Source organism: Crocodylus porosus, unplaced genomic scaffold (genome assembly GCF_001723895.1).
Source record: "Crocodylus porosus isolate Cpor-Errol unplaced genomic scaffold, CroPor_comp1, whole genome shotgun sequence".
Lineage (NCBI taxonomy): Eukaryota > Metazoa > Chordata > Crocodylia > Crocodylidae > Crocodylus > Crocodylus porosus.
In genome coordinates, this window is record NW_017728943.1 from 49,885,775 (window position 1) to 49,902,622 (window position 16,848).

At 39.3% G+C, this 16,848-nt stretch overlaps 1 protein-coding gene across 28 annotated transcripts in view; it reads left to right on the top strand.

Moving 5' to 3' along the window:
* Positions 1-5,116, top strand: part of NRXN1 (neurexin 1) — a 1,194,206-nt gene extending 1,189,090 nt beyond the window's left edge. For all 28 annotated transcript variants that reach the window (XM_019549307.1, XM_019549308.1, XM_019549327.1 and 25 more), the window contains one exon: positions 1,712-5,116. In XM_019549307.1, coding sequence (XP_019404852.1) covers positions 1,712-2,016 — 305 coding nt within the window. In that variant the 3' untranslated portion in view covers positions 2,017-5,116. The remainder of the gene's footprint in view (positions 1-1,711) is intronic.
* The last annotated feature ends 11,732 nt before the right edge of the window (positions 5,117-16,848 follow it).

The following is a 16,848-nucleotide window of genomic DNA, read 5'->3' on the forward strand; positions in this document are numbered from 1 at the left end:
CAACCTTTCCCCACCCCCTTTTTTTTTAATTGTCTGCTGAATGTCTGTGCTGGCTGCTGTTTTCAGTTCTGGTTGTCAGAATGTGTTACCATTGTCTTACCAGCATTAAAAATCTCTGTGGCATTATTCTTAATTCAGTGTTTTGAAAAAAGAACTTCACATCTTGTCTGTACACTGTTAAAGCAGGCTATAGGAAATAACATCCTTTTGTACACCTCTAGAAAAAGGTTTGCTGACAATTAATGTACTTTTCTAAAATGCTTGTTGAAGGGGTGGCTTGATAAGCACACATTATGCATGCATTCTCATCCTAATATGCTTAATAATACCTTAGTTAACATTTGTATTATACTGACAATTTTCAGCTATGCGTAAATATTTAAAATGGAGTTTTATGATCCAGCTTCATGTCTAATGATAGTATTCTCCCCTACTCAGTGGGAAACCTAAGGCCAGTTCCCCATCATCCTCCTTTGAAATGCTTGCAGTCAGTCAGTGCTGGGAGTGACATGGGTACTTTATTTCTTATGGTTTTGGAGACACTGGTATAACTGTATGTAAAAATATCAAGGCAACCCCATCTTTTTAATCTAGGACACAACTGATAAATATTAAAAGAGAATCACTTTGCATACTCATGTATGCAGATACTCCATTCATGTTAACATACCTCTCATCTTTCAGTGAGATACAGTAAATAAAACAATAGGGATGGCCATTCATGTAAGATCAACGGATGAGTTCATACAGTGAATAGAACAAATACGCAAACTGATCTACTAAATTCAAAAGTTTGTATAACAGAGGAGTGTTTGAAAAGTATTGCCCTTGCTTAAAAGTAGAGAACAGGGCTATGTAGTGCTCTGAAAAAGAGAAAAGTAGCAAGGACATAATGTGGAAGAGGAGTCAAAGCCTCTAAGAGGGAGTGGAGAAGCAGGGGTACTTGATTAGAGATGGAAATAAGGGAGACGAGGGCACAGGATCCATGTGCCTGTTGTACCTATTGCTGCTATTTATTTTGAATTATGTACGGTCTGCTTAATTTTTTCATCCTGTTCATTAATCCATGTTAATTACTATTTTGCTGTCTTGATATACATAGCATCAACTTTTTGTTCTTTACTGCACCAAATAGAAAACATATGTTTGGCTGAACAGTCTGTGATATGGCCTCTAGCAAGAGAGTTAGCTCCAGTTTTCTTTAACAGAACACATTACACCAGCTGAGGATCTGGCCTGCATTTCTGAAGTCAGTTTTTTTTTGGCAGGCACAGATCAGTGTATTGGTAAAATCTGTTTTTTCCTGTGATTCTCATACTAGAGAGGGCTGCTGTCAAAAAATGAATATGCCTCCAAGCATCAGTGTTTAGTTATCCTGGTGCACCTGTTATTCCTAAGTATTTAAGGACTCTGCAGTAAAAATGAAGACAATAACACAAATTGCGGGTTTCATTGCTCTTTTTTTTTTTTAAAGTCTGTTAATTCAGACAGATAGGCATGAAAGAAGCTGACTGGTGATCACTACCCCCAAAATTTCAGAGTTTTTCAATGACCAAGAGCCATGGATGTGGCATATTTCAGATGGGTATTTTTGCCTGAAGTAGTGAGCTCTGCTAGGCAGATATACTGCTGTAGCAGGTAGCTATGACTGCAACTTTTCAATATCTAATCTTGGTAATAACCTCTCCCTTGTTTTATCATCTGTCTACAGCAAATCCTACCAGAGCTGGAGGAAGAGAGTATCCTGGCCCATCGGAGGTGATTCGCGAATCCAGCAGTACAACAGGCATGGTAGTTGGCATCGTAGCAGCAGCAGCACTGTGTATCCTAATCCTCCTGTATGCCATGTACAAGTACAGAAACAGAGATGAAGGCTCATACCATGTAGACGAGAGTCGAAACTACATCAGTAACTCAGCACAATCCAACGGGGCTGTGATTAAGGAAAAACAGCCCAGCAGTGCTAAAAGTTCCAACAAAAACAAGAAAAATAAGGATAAGGAATACTATGTCTGATCCCAACATCTAAAAGAACACTTGTATAGAAATAGTCTTCATTTTATCTGAGACATAATACAAACTTATTTACTTTACTTTTTATGAAGCACATACAAAACAAACAAACAAACAAAGACAAGACAGGGAATGCAGTCAGAAAGGAAAGACTGTTTTTAAAAACAAGCATTTCATGCTCTTGTTTTTCAGAAACAGGAGTCAATACATTCCCTAGCATCCACAGTGTTTTCATTTACTCTGCCTGTCTTTATGTTGCTGGAACATTTCTGAGAGACAATGATGACACCATGCATTCATAAAGCAAGGAGTATTACTACGACATCAAGGCACAATATGAAACAAAACCAATAAAAAACACAAAACAGAAAAAAAAAAAGAAAAAAAAAGAAGCTACCTATGATTCCGGATTTAGCCAAAGTGCTAGCGCTTTCTTGAGAAGTAAGTTAGTCTTATTGCCAGAGAAGACTGTCATTATACACAGTGATTCAGCGAGCAAACACAAAAAGTTTGCCATCTGGTGCAGTGAAGCAATGATTGGAAACTTGCATTTGGAAACAAAGTGCTGGCTTTTCTGAAGACTTGCGTTAAAACACTTTCAAAAAGCCCCTTTCTGGTTGTGAGGAAAATAGTACGGAGGCCTTATTTTCAAAAACAAAACAAAAAGTATGGAATATAAGGCACATTTTCACAAAAAAAACCAAGAGGGCATAGATGCAATCATTGGGAAATTTTCATGCACGCTTAATATGTTATTACATATGTTTATATAAAAACACATCTATATGTGCTTTCTGGACTGTGATAAGTGATGTTTTATAGCCTGTTGTATAGAAAATGCAAACTATATCTGCTCTTCGGCCATTTTTGGTAAACTCAATGTTATAAGTGTTGCTAGGTATAGAAAGTTTTATGACATCTGGAGCAACAGACATATTTCAGTTTTTTGCAGCCATTATAAATTGTCACAATTTTCTTCCTTTTTTATTTTAAATTTACAGTGTGGTGATTATACTAAGGGGGATGTGTATGAATGTATATAAGAGTCAGCTAATTTTTTTCTTACCTGTACAGCCTCTATTCTGTTGCAATTCAGTTTTAGTAGTTTGTATGAAAGAAGTGGATTAGAAAGAAAAAATATATATATATCTATTGTATTTTTCCTCTCCCCTCCTCTGCCCAGCTCCTGCTTCCTATACATGTCAATTCAGTTAATCAGGATCGCCAGTTTTCCCTGAAATATACCACATTCATAAACGAGTATTTAGTGACTTAAAGTGACCTTTTGGCTCCAATCAAAGTTTAATCATTGGGCAGCATCTTTTGTTTTAAAGAAATCATGCTCCCTGGGAAATGATGAAGGCTTTGGGAATCTTAATTATGAATCATACAGCGTGTATCTGGCATTCTGTTGAACGTGTGGTAACCACTACACAGGTGAGCGGTAAAAGACCTAAAAGTTTGAGTCCTTCAAATTACCCTAGCTACTTCGACTGAGGAATCCCCCGACCCTATCCCCCATAAAAATAACTTGATGCGCATGCTAAACATTTTTTTCAAAATTGTGCATTTTGTCATAAGAAAAGAAGTATTTTTAGCTAAGTTTATTCTATAGTATTACAAGCTACCATAACCACACACTGAAATATAAGTTGAGCACTGATCATATTTTAAAATAATACTTAATTGTTTTCTCTACATATATAAATAACACTACTGCATTTTAGTTAAACATATTAAATATGATAATGTTATGGATTTACACATTAAGGTTTTTTTAATGTTGTTTCATTGGGTTCACAGCAATAAATCACAGAGTAACATTTTACATATATGGAAGTTCAAAAGGAATACGTTAGGCTGAGAAAGGGTAGTTCAATAGAAATCAACTGAATCACTAGAAGGCCTCCTGGGAGGAATATAGATGTTCACACTTTACAGACAGGAAGAAAGAATTTAAAATTAGCTTTGAACAGCAGGGGCAACACATCTTCTGGTGTGTTATTCACCATAGCTGATGAAAAATGCTGGGTATTGGTACAGCTATCTATCTTGGACACAGAGTGCTTTGGAAATACATGTCGGTGACATGAGAGTGCCACTCTCAGAGGTTGCCAGACAAACGGAGGTATGTATTATACCATATTTGTAAGGGATTTTTGTTTCCATGAGCATTTGCAGGAAGTGGAGGTAAGGTTGTCTGACAGGGTCTTTTTTTGCTTGTTTGGCAGTTTGTTTGTTTTTAAAAGCTGTTCAAAATCATCTCTTTGATTCATTGTTCACTTGTGGCACTCTTAACTTCACCCATCTTTGTTAGTCAGCTGTACTCAGGGAAAGCTAGGGAATAAGTATGCTGAAGGTCAATATTTAAATCATGAGTTTTCAGCCAGTGGGAGTGGGGGTGGGAGGGAAGATGTTGACTGCCAGATAATGTTTAGAACTGAGATTTCCAGGGCTTTGAGGCATGTGGAAGGACAAAGATGAGCTGAACGAAGGAGTTCTGCAATGGTACAGTGTATGGTTTGGGCAGGTGGAAATGGTTCTTTATAGCTTGATGTGGATTGTTGCAACCCAAGTAGTGTGACCAGGTCACCTGTCAAGCAGTTAATGTGCCAATAGGCAGACATTTTAACTAAATAATGACATCAAAGAATAAAAGATATGCAACTGCTAAACAAATACATTTTAACACTGTTTCTGGAAGTTCTCTTTTTTTCTCTTTGATTTCATGATTTAATGAAGAACAAACACAGAAGTATCAGTATCAGAAGCTTCAATAACTGAATTAAAATTCCTTTATGTTAAAACTACCTAACAGAAAATTGGACCCCTTCTATATAATAATCTAATTTGTTGATTGTGATAGCTTCATTTCTATTACTGTATTTGTATTGCTTTTTTTTAACAAACCACTAAAATAATGTGCAAAATGATTCCAAACCCAAAACATCAAAAAGAGGCCCAATGCCCCTAACCTTATAGTGCTTTCTGTGATAGATATTTACAAATTTTTTGATTTGTTGCAAGGCCAATTTATCCATTATTGGAAATGCTAAGCAAGTGGAATTTACTGTTTTGTTAATAAAAATGTTTCTTAATACAACTGTTGACTTTTTTTCTTTTCTTACCTTTGCTTGGTGCCCCATATCTGTTAGAAGACAGTGAAAACAATACACTTCGAAATAACAAGATTTTGTGTTAACTGCAGCCCAGTTGTGCAACTGTTGTGGATGTTCACAAGCACTGATTCACAGGTGTTCTGCAGATGTTAAGGGAATATCAAAGTATTGATCAGCATTACCTGGTTGGTTCCCTTTCTGTGCCCTGTGATGCCAATTAGAGCTGTTTGGAATATTCCCAACAAACACAATTAATGCCTTTTTAACCATATAATTATTTAACCATATGTGTGTGTGTGTGTGTGTGTAAACATGTATGTATATGCATGTGTATATATGTATATGTTTGTGTGTGTGTATATGGATGGATGTATATGTGTGGGTGTATATTTGTGTGTATTATATTGCCTTTTGTTCAAAACATGCTTCAAAAAAATGAAAACCAATTATTTGGGGGTTGCTTTTTTGCAAATACAGATGTTTTATCTCCATCTTTTTTGACTTCCCTTGTTTTTCCTCCTCTTTTCCAATGGAAAGCAGGTGGCTAAAAGTAGGGAATGAGAGCAAAATTTAAGAATGCAAAAGTTTGGATTTTGCTTGGTTGAAAACTATTATTAAAATAATACAGTACTAAATTCCTTTTGGTAAATATTTGTATCAGTTTTCAACTGGTGCTAGCTCAGAAGGCCTTGGGGGCCTAATTCAGAAGTAACAAGTGAGGTTACACATTACACTTAGAGCATACTAAATCTGTGGAATATTAAGCAGTGTTAAAATAAGAACATGTTATGAGCAGTCCCGTGTTGAGGGTTAACTCCTTTTCTTGCACAGCTCTGACTTGTCACTAGAAGATGGGCAAGCAGAGGTGTGGCTAGGAGCCAGGACACCTGGGTTCTGTCCCTGATCTGCGGAGGTGGGGGGTTGGAAGCATGCCTCCTGTGATACTAAAGACCCAGATATTGCTCACTTTATCTCCATGGAGCAGACTGAAGTTACCTGTACAGAATCTATTTAGCATAGCCCAGAGTTAACCCTCACCTGAAGTGGCTTAACTCTGAGATGCTCAGAGAGCAGTTGGCATGAGTTAACAGGCTTTAACATTGAGATGCTCACTTTTTAAGTGTGCTTAGTATGGTCCAAGTATAATATGCAACTTAACTCTAGTTTCAAATATATCAGTAGTCCCCTTGTCTTCAACTCGATTATTCATCTGGTTAATTAGATGCATGGTTAAGGACCTCATTGAGCTAATATCATTAAATCAATACAGCTCTATTATATTTTATTTAGAAATGCATTTTATTAAAAAAAACTATGAGCCTTAATTGCTTTAAACTTGGTAGTTATTATATGGCTTTCATACATATGGCTTATTTTCTATTTAGGAACTTGGTTTATATTTCATTAATTAATTGATGGAATTGTAGCAAGAGCAAATTTTGTCTCATGGTCATATACTACACTTCCATGTACACTTTATTTATTCATTTCTCTTACTCACCTCTGTTCCTCTCTCCCTTTCACAAAAATGAATGGCCTCTCAGCACCCATCTCATCAGTCATTAGTTTTAAGTGCTGGCTTCCATAATCAATCATCACTGCTGCCAAGTAACTAGGGTTTTACAAGGTGAGAAAACTTAGGAAATGAAAGCAGAGCATTCTGACATTTTATAAATAACAGCTGCTTGGTTGGGCTTATCACTGTACTTTGTATTCTAACACAGCAGTTTTAAATTGAGGACCTCAAATTTCCTGTTAAATCCCCTCAATTCACATATTGGTTATTGGAAGTCAAGACAACCCAAACCAGGGTGGTATTCATTTGTCACTCAAACTTGATGCATCTTGGAAGAGTGTGACTAACCCAGTGTATGTATTCACCAGTTGACTAAGAATCTTAAAGTTCTAGTTCCTGCAGCCCAGTGTTTACATGAAAATATCATTTTTCTTTTAAAATAAATATTTTCTGCTTTCATGGTTACAAGGAAAAGTTTGAAAATGTCACTCTGAGGGCTCAGGAAACAATATAATAATAAAAAAACCCTCAAAACAGATTGTGGAGGGGGAAAGAATCCCATTCATTGTAAGGAAATCTCATGTTCTAAAGATTTATTTTGTTGTCATTAAGTTGGATGGGAATTTTATTTTTTCTCATTGGTTCGCTAGTTCTTTGGCTGTGTCCAAATTTTAAAAAAATGTCCCCTTTCCTGAAATAAGCCAAAAGCTTCAAAAGATCCAAACTACACTGTTTAGACTACAGCCCTCATCTCAACGTCCAAGTGGTCCTGCTTCCCTCTTCCAGGCCTCCTCTCTTGTGATCACTCTTCAGGCTTCTGCATAACATAATTTCCCTTTAATAAAGGCCTGATGAGGTATTTCCACAACTTTCAAAAACCATAGATCTATCCACAATAACATCTATTTAGCTCTAAGTTGGGCTGACATATTCTTATCTAAGGAAAAATAGAAGACCCACCGTAAGTGGCAGACACATAGACACCACCATTCTTCGAGAACACCAGACTCCTAGTCAATAAATTATCTTTCAGTATTTTATATTATTACATAGTTAGGAGTTTTAGATATCTGAAGGCCATTAAACATAATCTGTTTAATCTGTTTGATAAGAAGCTCAAAAACTGCATAAATTGCTGCTTGAACTGTTTTGGGATTATCTGTTTTGATGAAATTAACCATACTGGGGGAGGGAGGGGCACTTTGGGAGCCAGAATGAAATGTTACTGATTATTATGAGTAGCCACAAAACCTTACCATTGGAACTATCATGAAACTATCTGAAATGCCAAGATAGTCTTTTCTGATGCTAATGTTAAAGTATCTATGAAAGTTCCCTGCTTTTCATAGGTTCATAGAGGGCTTACTCTTTACTACAGAAAAATATTGCAAACCAACATCTGCTGCCAGGACATTTTAATTAAAAAAATGTTCCCAGTGAAATTATGCAAAATTAAGCTTAGGGATTTTTCAGTTGAAAATAACACAGGTTGATCCCTTAGAGAACAGAAGATTGAGCTAAGTCAATGAATGACATGCATTTCATCTACACTTTTACAGCAGCCCTGCATAAAACTTCAATCTGCAATAAAGATGTACAAATGGAGAGGCATTTCTGCAGTATAACAGGTGGCCATGTAACTATACACGTGCCCAATCCCTGCTCTGATGCATGCTAATTAGCACATTTCAGAGCAGACTCAATTAATCAAATCTGGTGAAGCATGCTAATTAGTATGTCCAGCAGCCTTAGCATCACATGTGTTTGGCGTCCCCTTCTTCAAAATGGTGGCAGAGGCACTTTAAAGCTCAACTGAGCTTTAGTTAAAGCACCCCCACTGCCAATTTGAAGTGCAGGGCACTGAATACATGAGATACTGGAGGCACATTAACTACAGCGGTGTCCTAGACCCACTCTAATTAAAGCACCCCACCTCCCCACCTCACACCAGAGTATGTGTAAAGAAGCTCATAATGAGCTGCTTCCGTTTTCCAGGAATGTTGCAGGAGAAAGTTAATGGGAAGTGAGCCAGAGAAAGTCTAAAGGAGATCACATGTCCTGCACCATAGGAGACTGAAGTATGTACATCATCAGTTATTTAGCCCCAGGTTTAAAGCAGCCTAGTACATCAACAACAGAACAGGATAGTTTAATGAAAGCATTGGCCCAGTCTAATAATTGTGTCTGCATGGCAAATATGTTTGGGCACCTTTACCTTCAGCTCTGTCACATACCAACCTAGGCAATTCTTGACCGCTGGCTGAGTAGTGTAAATGAAAGAAACTAGTGGTCTGAGTCCCAAATCTATATCCACAGCCCAGCAACCAAGAACTGCCTTGCTTAAGTAGGCTCAACACAAGAATATAAAATCTTTGCTACCCTCTGAACCTTACAGGTGATTTTCACTGTTCATGACTGAGACTCAACATGGAACAAAATGGAAAACATGGCCTTGCCACTCTCACTACTTGTACGTGGAGATAGATTTGGGCAAGATACCTTAACTTTTAGAAAATTGAAACATTTTGAATTTTTACCTTCCAAAGACATTCTAAGCTTCAAAACAATGAAGCAGAGAAAAGGCTTCAGGCTGCTTGCATTATTTGCTCTACATTTTCACTCTCTTTGTATAAATTACAAGAGGATTAAGGTTGCATATCTACCCATTCAAAAGTTAGGGAATACCAGAATTAGGTTTGTCTGTGTCACCTTACTTCAGCCCTCTTCTGTACCACCATTATTTATACCGTCTCAACATGCAATTGTAATTTTCTTATTCAGAACTGGTGCCTCATTCAGTGCACCAGATGGGCAGTGTTCACCCAATGGGTAGCCATTTAATAGATCTCGTTGTCCTTGTCCTTCAGTATGTTAGCACAAGCCTTGCTCATGTCACACTATCCAAACTTTTTAGTGAAAACAAATATCGGATTTTTTCTGGGATATTTCAGTGGCATTATCATCAGAGTATCCAAGTGCATCACAGACATTTGTGAGTGATCGCATCATTCCCGTGAAGTTGATGGTGATGGTGTAATCTCTATTTTGTCTCCATCATCTCCAAGTAGAGAATGTAGGCCATGTGTTCACAAGTTTTGGGGATCCAACTTGACATACCAAGAGCTTATCTCTCATCAGAGTATTTAGCAAAGAACATAATAAAGTGATGCATTCAAAAGACAGATCCTTCAGTTGGAGCTGTGGACATTCAGCACTGCTGCAAATTTAGCTCTTGATGTTATACTTTGGACACCCAGAAAACGAAGGATACTTCAGTTTTCTAGAATGCAGTTTCCTAAGATATTTTTTCCATAAAAAGTCCAATGCAAACCAAAAAAATCCAGAATATAGAAACATAGTGACACCTCCCCCCCCCCCCAAATAAATCAGCTGCTAGGTAGCAGAGACTTTTACCATGAGCTAATAGTTAAAGATAGCTCAGCAGTCTACGGTTATCAAAAGACAAGGCATGACTGAGATTGAGACAGACATTTTGTTAGTGGGTTACAGAGCCATTTGCTGACAGAAAAGGAATGAAGAGACCGAGGACTCCTGGATTCACTTGCAGGTGCTGTGGGTAAGTATCTCCAGTGATTAACTTTTCTCCCCCACCCCCTTCCCAATCTGTTTTTCCCCACACTCATATTTCCAGCTCCTAATACCCATCCCTATCTCTTTCTCCCTATCCAAGGCTCTTACTCTTTGCCCCCAGCTCCTTCACCTGTCTCCCTGTCATCCTAGTTCTTGTCTTGCCTCAAGCTCTCTGTCTATCCTATTTTGTTCCTTGTCCCCCTCTGTTGCTAATTGGCACCCTGTTTTTCTCCCTGAAGTCGAGTCAAGCTGTTTTTAATGAATTGGCTCCATCTGGGTACTAGTAAGAAAAACATTATGGATAGTTGCAGGGGCAGATCCAGGATTTGGCAAAGCGGGGCCTGGGAGCAGCAACCCCTACTGCAAAGGTGGTTGCACCCTTCTCTAGGCGATTCAGGCAGACTGTACCCTAGGACTTTTTAAAGACCCCCAAACAGCTAAGAATTCCCCCACTTTCCTCTCCAAGCTCAAAAGCACATCTTCCTGCTCATCCCTGACTCAGTTTTTGCATTGCTGCTTCTTTCCTCCTGTTTGGAAGATCGCGAGCCCTGTCCCCAGGTGGCCTGGCTGCAGCAGGCAGGAGCAGCTTTGAAGCTCCAGGGACAGGAGCTCCCCAGCCCCTGGGAGAGTGGAGAAAGCAGCAGCAGCAAGTGGCAGGGATGAGCACTGAGGGGAAGGGAAGGGGGATTCTCACTTGCTTTGGAGACTTAAAAAAAAAAAAAAAAAAATTCCCCCAGAGGCTCCCAAGGTACAATCCAGTCTGAAAGGAGATTGCAGTCATGCTACCGCATCCCCTCTGGATCTATCCTGGGTAGCTGATAGAGAATTTATCTTCTCCCAGTGACTGTGGTCCTCTCCATCTGGAAAGAGCACTTAGATAAAATCCTGCTTTGCCCCTACAACTCTCAGATGCAGCATACTCAGAGCTTCAAATTAAAGTAACTTGAATTCTGAATTATGGTTTTGCACCTGTATTTATTAATAAGCTTGAAATGACCGACTTCAAATGAACGTTCCTGAATGTCCTGGCATACAAGGGAATGAAGCCTGCTCAGCACACACTGAAGCTTCAGTTAATTTAACTTCCAGGCTCTAGCTAAGCATGTGTCAAAAGGCTTTATAATTTGATCACATTTTTGTGGCATTGTAAAAACAAACAAACAAACAAACAAAAAAACCCAAAAAATCCTGATGCCAGGGTGATTCTCCTGGGCCAAATTTCAAATCTCTGCTCTTAGTATGGTGGAACTAGAGCTTCCCCAAAATTTGTTGCACTGGCATGAGCTAAACAACATATCCACCTCTAAGATAAATCTAAGGAACTACTGCACTAGCTTAGCTTTAAACAGTGGAGACAAACCAAAAGAAAACAAAACAGCCCATGGGTGACTGGTGCCTGAATCTGGGAGGGCACCAGATCACCGATGGGGAAAGGAGAGGAGGGGAGGGGGGTCCCTCAGCAGTGGATCACCAAACCAGCGGCGAAACCAGAAGGGCACTTCCACCAGGACTTTCGGTTTCATGAATGGACTTCCAGGGGGTGCACAGTCGATCTCAGGGGGTGCATGCGCACCAGCGTGCATCCCCTACATGTCACCAATGAAACAAGCCTGAGAAGGAACCTGACAGTTATAAGCTACTGAAAATGATTTATTAAACTGGTGAAAGTGGTGGGCCAGCTTAACAACTGAAGGGTGTTGAAGGCTGCTTCTATAAAAGTTTATAAAAACCCTTGTTATCAATCACTCATCTGATGCTATGACCTTTTTCATGAAGGCAACACATACAAAGAAAGTTTACAGGTAAAATCAGTGCTTTTAATGGGTAGGATCTTGAAAATAGAAAGGACTGTATCTATAAGGATGCAACCTAATTGATGCTTATTTATCTGCAAAGTAAGAAATTGGAAAGCATCCAATTTTGTGTGTGTGCTGAATCTGACAGGTATCTAGCAACACACACCCACGCAGAAGTCTTTGATTGTGCATATTTAGCCATGAAGTAACTGCAGCAGTGTTTTGCGTGCCCAGACAGACTGAGCCTGATGTTCTCTTGAGATATCTAAACTCTGACCTTTAGGCAAAGGAGACATTGACTTCCTACATTTTCTCATAGTTCTCAACCTTCCTGGTATTTCTCTGCCTTTTTTGTTGCTTGACGATTCAGCATGGGGAGAAATTACTTTTTATTTCTATAGATCTCCTGCTGTTCCACAAGAGGCAATTGTCTCCCCATGCTCCTGTTCAAGGAGGAGATGCTTATTCTTACTCAGGTTTTCTCACTTTTCCCTAGGCTCTGCTCATCTTGTTGAGCTACCTAGAAGACAGAGACAGCCAGTGAGAGGCCCAGCCAGACTAGTCATGCTGGCATAAAATGAGCAACCCATACCTTGTGAGGATCTCCAAAATGTATGGAAGGCATACACATACATAGAAGAAAGTAGAGCTCAACATGTCAACTGGCCAGAGAGACTTGCATGGGGAAGACAATGAAACAAGGGAATCCAAAAAGGGTGTTTAAAGACCATGGAGGAAGGAAATTAAGATATGTGATTGAGTACAGGAACAATCAAAGATGGAAATCCTTAAAGGAAAAAAAAGAAGGCCCTACTTCAGGGAACAAAGGAAATGCCACTGACATCTGTAAGTCAGTCTTGCAAATTCAGTTTGCTTGGATTCCTTGCTGTTTTTGCAAGGACAGACTGTAGGATCTGCTCTGAGAATTTATCAGGTATTTTTTGCAGGCAGCCACCTCACCAAGGCTAGCCACACTACCTGAGTGGAAACACTGCACTGCGCTTTACACAGGGCTGCTTCTTACAGCCATTCAGCTGACAGCTGGTGCAATATGTGGGACCCAAACTATTATACTGAGCAGTATACCAAACAGAAAGTACATCACAGCAATCTGAAAGGATTTTTAGTGATATCCATTTGGTTTCCAGGTGAGCTGCACAACACTGACCTAGAAAGGACAGCTCTGGTGAGTAAGCAAAGCAGAACATGGCTCATGGTGTCTAGCCAGGCACCAAATGGCCGACGGAAGAATTTTTCATCTAAATCTTGAATGCACCTAGGAGGGGGTTGAACACTGGAACCAATAACCGAGAAAGGCTGTGAAATCCACAACCCTTAAAGTTGTTAAGTGCATGTTGGAAAAACGGTTGGTGGCTGGAATGGTTTAGACAGGGGCAATCTTACCTTGAGCAGGAGGTTGGACTAGATGACCCCTTGAGGTCCCTTCCAACCCTGTTTTTTATTATTCTAATCATATTTCTTTCTTTGTATGTGTTGCCTTCATGAAAAAGGTCATCGTGTCAGATGAGTGATTGATAACAAGGGTTATTCCCTGGAGAATATTTGTCCAAATTTCCTTGGACACTGCCTTTAAAAAAGCAGACAAGACTCCAGAAAAACCTGCAGTCGAGACTCCCAAGAAGACTCCAGCCAAGAACCCTTCAAAAAGTCCAACCAAGAGCCTTTCAAAAAGTCCAGCTAAGTCACCTCAATGAAGTCCTTCCAAATCAATATGATTGCTATTTACAATATAAGTACATTAATGTAGCTATATTACTTACCTATAATTGATTGAGTACAACATTTGGGGGTATTTTTGGTGAAAATAGGGTATTGGGTCTTGGTTCAGGACCCAACCCCCCATTTATTATAACATTGTTTCTTATGAAAAAATTGGTTCCAAGTTGCAACGTTTTGACTTAAGATGCGGTTTTCAGGAACCAATTGTACCATAAGTCCAAGGACTGCCTGTATTGCAGTCATTGCTGCAATAGACAAAGTGCCTACGCATTTGAATAGCTTTGTCTAAGTAGGGACTGCAAGATTTGACCCCAAGTCTATATACCTTATTAAATACACATATATTTTTTAGCTATTCCTTGTAACAAGTAAGGTTGGGATTTTTATACATTAAATTCCTAAATATCTTTAAAAATCTGGTCCTTGCTCCCTTCCCCTTCTCTTAAAATTCTAGCCTAAAGTATTTGACTCTCCCTTGCATGACTCTGTGCTGAGGTTCTTGACTCTTCTGCACTGAGAAGGATCCTATTTCCTCAACATTTACAAAAAGGTCTTGATAACTGCGGTTGCAACAGAATTATAAAAGCAGTTTTTGCATCTTGGGTGGTGGCAGCCAGGCTGATAGTAGCCACCAATCTTGTGCCCCTTTAAGTCAGCACCCAGAGTTGGTGCCCTACTTGCCCACCCCTACTTATGCTGTTTTGTTACAGCTTTGGGTGAGTTGCACACTAACTGACCTCTACCTGTGCCACAGCTAGAAGAGGATAAAATCACCTGTCAATCTACCCAAGTGTAATTTCTTAAAAATAAGAGCTGGACCCACAATGAAACAGTGGAAGCAAATGCTCTTTTCCTCGAGGGAAATTTGAATCCAGGCTTTGCAGCTCAGGCCCACCTCTTAATGAAAAATTGGGGTTAATAATGTTTAGCATGAACCTCTGGCCTGATCCCTACTTCCTTTTCACACTTCCCACAGAAATTGCTTTTCTCCAGAAGCAAAGGCCTGATGCATTCCTGGATTTGGTCAGGACTAAATCAGTGGAAAACCTGAGCCAGATTCTCTGGTATTTTCTTAGACCTTCTTCAGTAAGCTCTGTAATTACCCCTAGAGCTGTGCTCAAAATGGGGTAAATACCCCATTTTACACTTTGGTGTAATACACTTTGGTTCTGGAGTAAATACCCTTCCATGCCAGTTGCTGTGAAAGTTTTGTGTTAAATATTTTGAAATGTTATTTTTTTCCTGTAAAATTTAAAGTGGCAGACATCAAAGCCTGATGACAGCAATTCTGATCATAAAAAATCTTAATAAGTACAAAATCTTGAGAATGTTCATACCTGTGTTTACTTAAACACCTGCCTCTAATGATATTCACTCCAAATTGAAATTCATGGCCAAAGAAGTAGTTAGAAGTAATTTATATCTACATTTTCTCCAAACAACTATATTTGAGAAATCTTAAGTGTTTTAGGAACGGCGACTCAAAAATATTTTCAGATGGAAAATGCCATACCAGTTAGCCGGTACATGAGTGCCAGGTGGGATTGTGTTTTGTATCTCAAACATAGAACAAAAGCTACCTGAAATGAGGATCTTCTTCTGAAATAGCTGTTGAAAGCACCTATTTCAAAAGAGTGATTCAAGGAGAAAAAAGAGAGTAATCATTATCGCTCTTTTGTTCTCAAAAAATTGTTCTCCTAACGTCTCCTAATTCCAGCTCAGATGGAATTATGATAAGGATGCTGGAACTGATTCTTTATGACTTAACATCAGAATGTGATCTTACTGCTTTTCCTTAAGTTCTGGAGGAAAAAAATGATTGTCTTTATATTGATGTCGTTATTGTTGTTTTATTTTAGCAAAGGCCGCATACTCAGCATTTACAAACATAAGGAGAAACAGTTCCTGCTAAAACAGGGTTTGTAATCTATGCTGGATTTCAGTAGCACCTTCTAGCAGGGAGGAAATCTTTACCTATTTGTTTAAATGTTTGTCAGTAAACTTGAATTAGTTTTATTCCTTTTAGGGCTATATTGCCAGGAGTCCTGGGTAACGTGCAGTTTTACAGTTTTGAAGACCAAATTGTGATAAGTTACAGTTGAGGTACATGTGATTTTGTTCCTAACTTCACTTTGCTTTTTCAGGGGTAAGCCAGGACTTTACTGGGCCTTTGTACCAAAGCAGACTGTGTGGGGTTGGTGTCAAGACTCCCTACGCTTGCGTGTCTGCTCTCAGCCAAGGATGCAGGAAGGTATGTAGTAGTCCTGTAGACTACTTGTACATGCCATGGGAGTTTAATTCACTTTAGTTTTCCCATGTTTAGTTTGCCCCGTGTACTGTTGCCCTTTGTTAGATAGCAAACTAAAACCTTGGAGGTGTTTTATCTCGCTACGTGCCAGTCTTTTAAAGTGGAATACGCCACTGAGCATGCAAACTGCAACACCACTAAAGCAGAATACACTGCCAAATGTGCAAACAGCAATGCCATTAAAGCAATGCAAAAGGGCATTTAATCTGCTTTAAAGGCCAATTTTGTGGTGTGTACAAAGGCCCAGTGACTCTACAACCTTAGTAACCTGTTTCAATGCTTCATCATCTGCAGTTAGAAATGCACTTGGGACTAGGTCTAATGGGATGTGCACCTGTAATCACAAGGTACATTAAGCCGTTTGTGTTGTGGAGGGGTCATCTTTAAAGCATCATGAATGTGGAGGTTCTGCATAATAGGAACTTCCTTAACCAGATACTTTGAACAAGGTAGTTAGCAATGTTAGCCTGAAGTCAGGCAGAAGGCATGGCAGGTTCAGAGATGCATGAGCTTTCGTAAGTGACAGTCTACTTTGTCAGATGCTATGACTTGGTTGGAGAAATCAGGCGTTCAATGCACTTGGGACTAGGTCCTGTTAGCCACTACTTTCATCAAATCCCTTCATAGCATCTGATTGTTGTAATCATTTTGCATTTGTTATGCGGTATGGCCTTTTGTGATAGGTGGCCATGTTCGCATGCGTTAGTTAGAGGTTTGCATAGTGTTTATGTAACAGGTGCTGGGTGAATGGGAGACTCTGGGGCT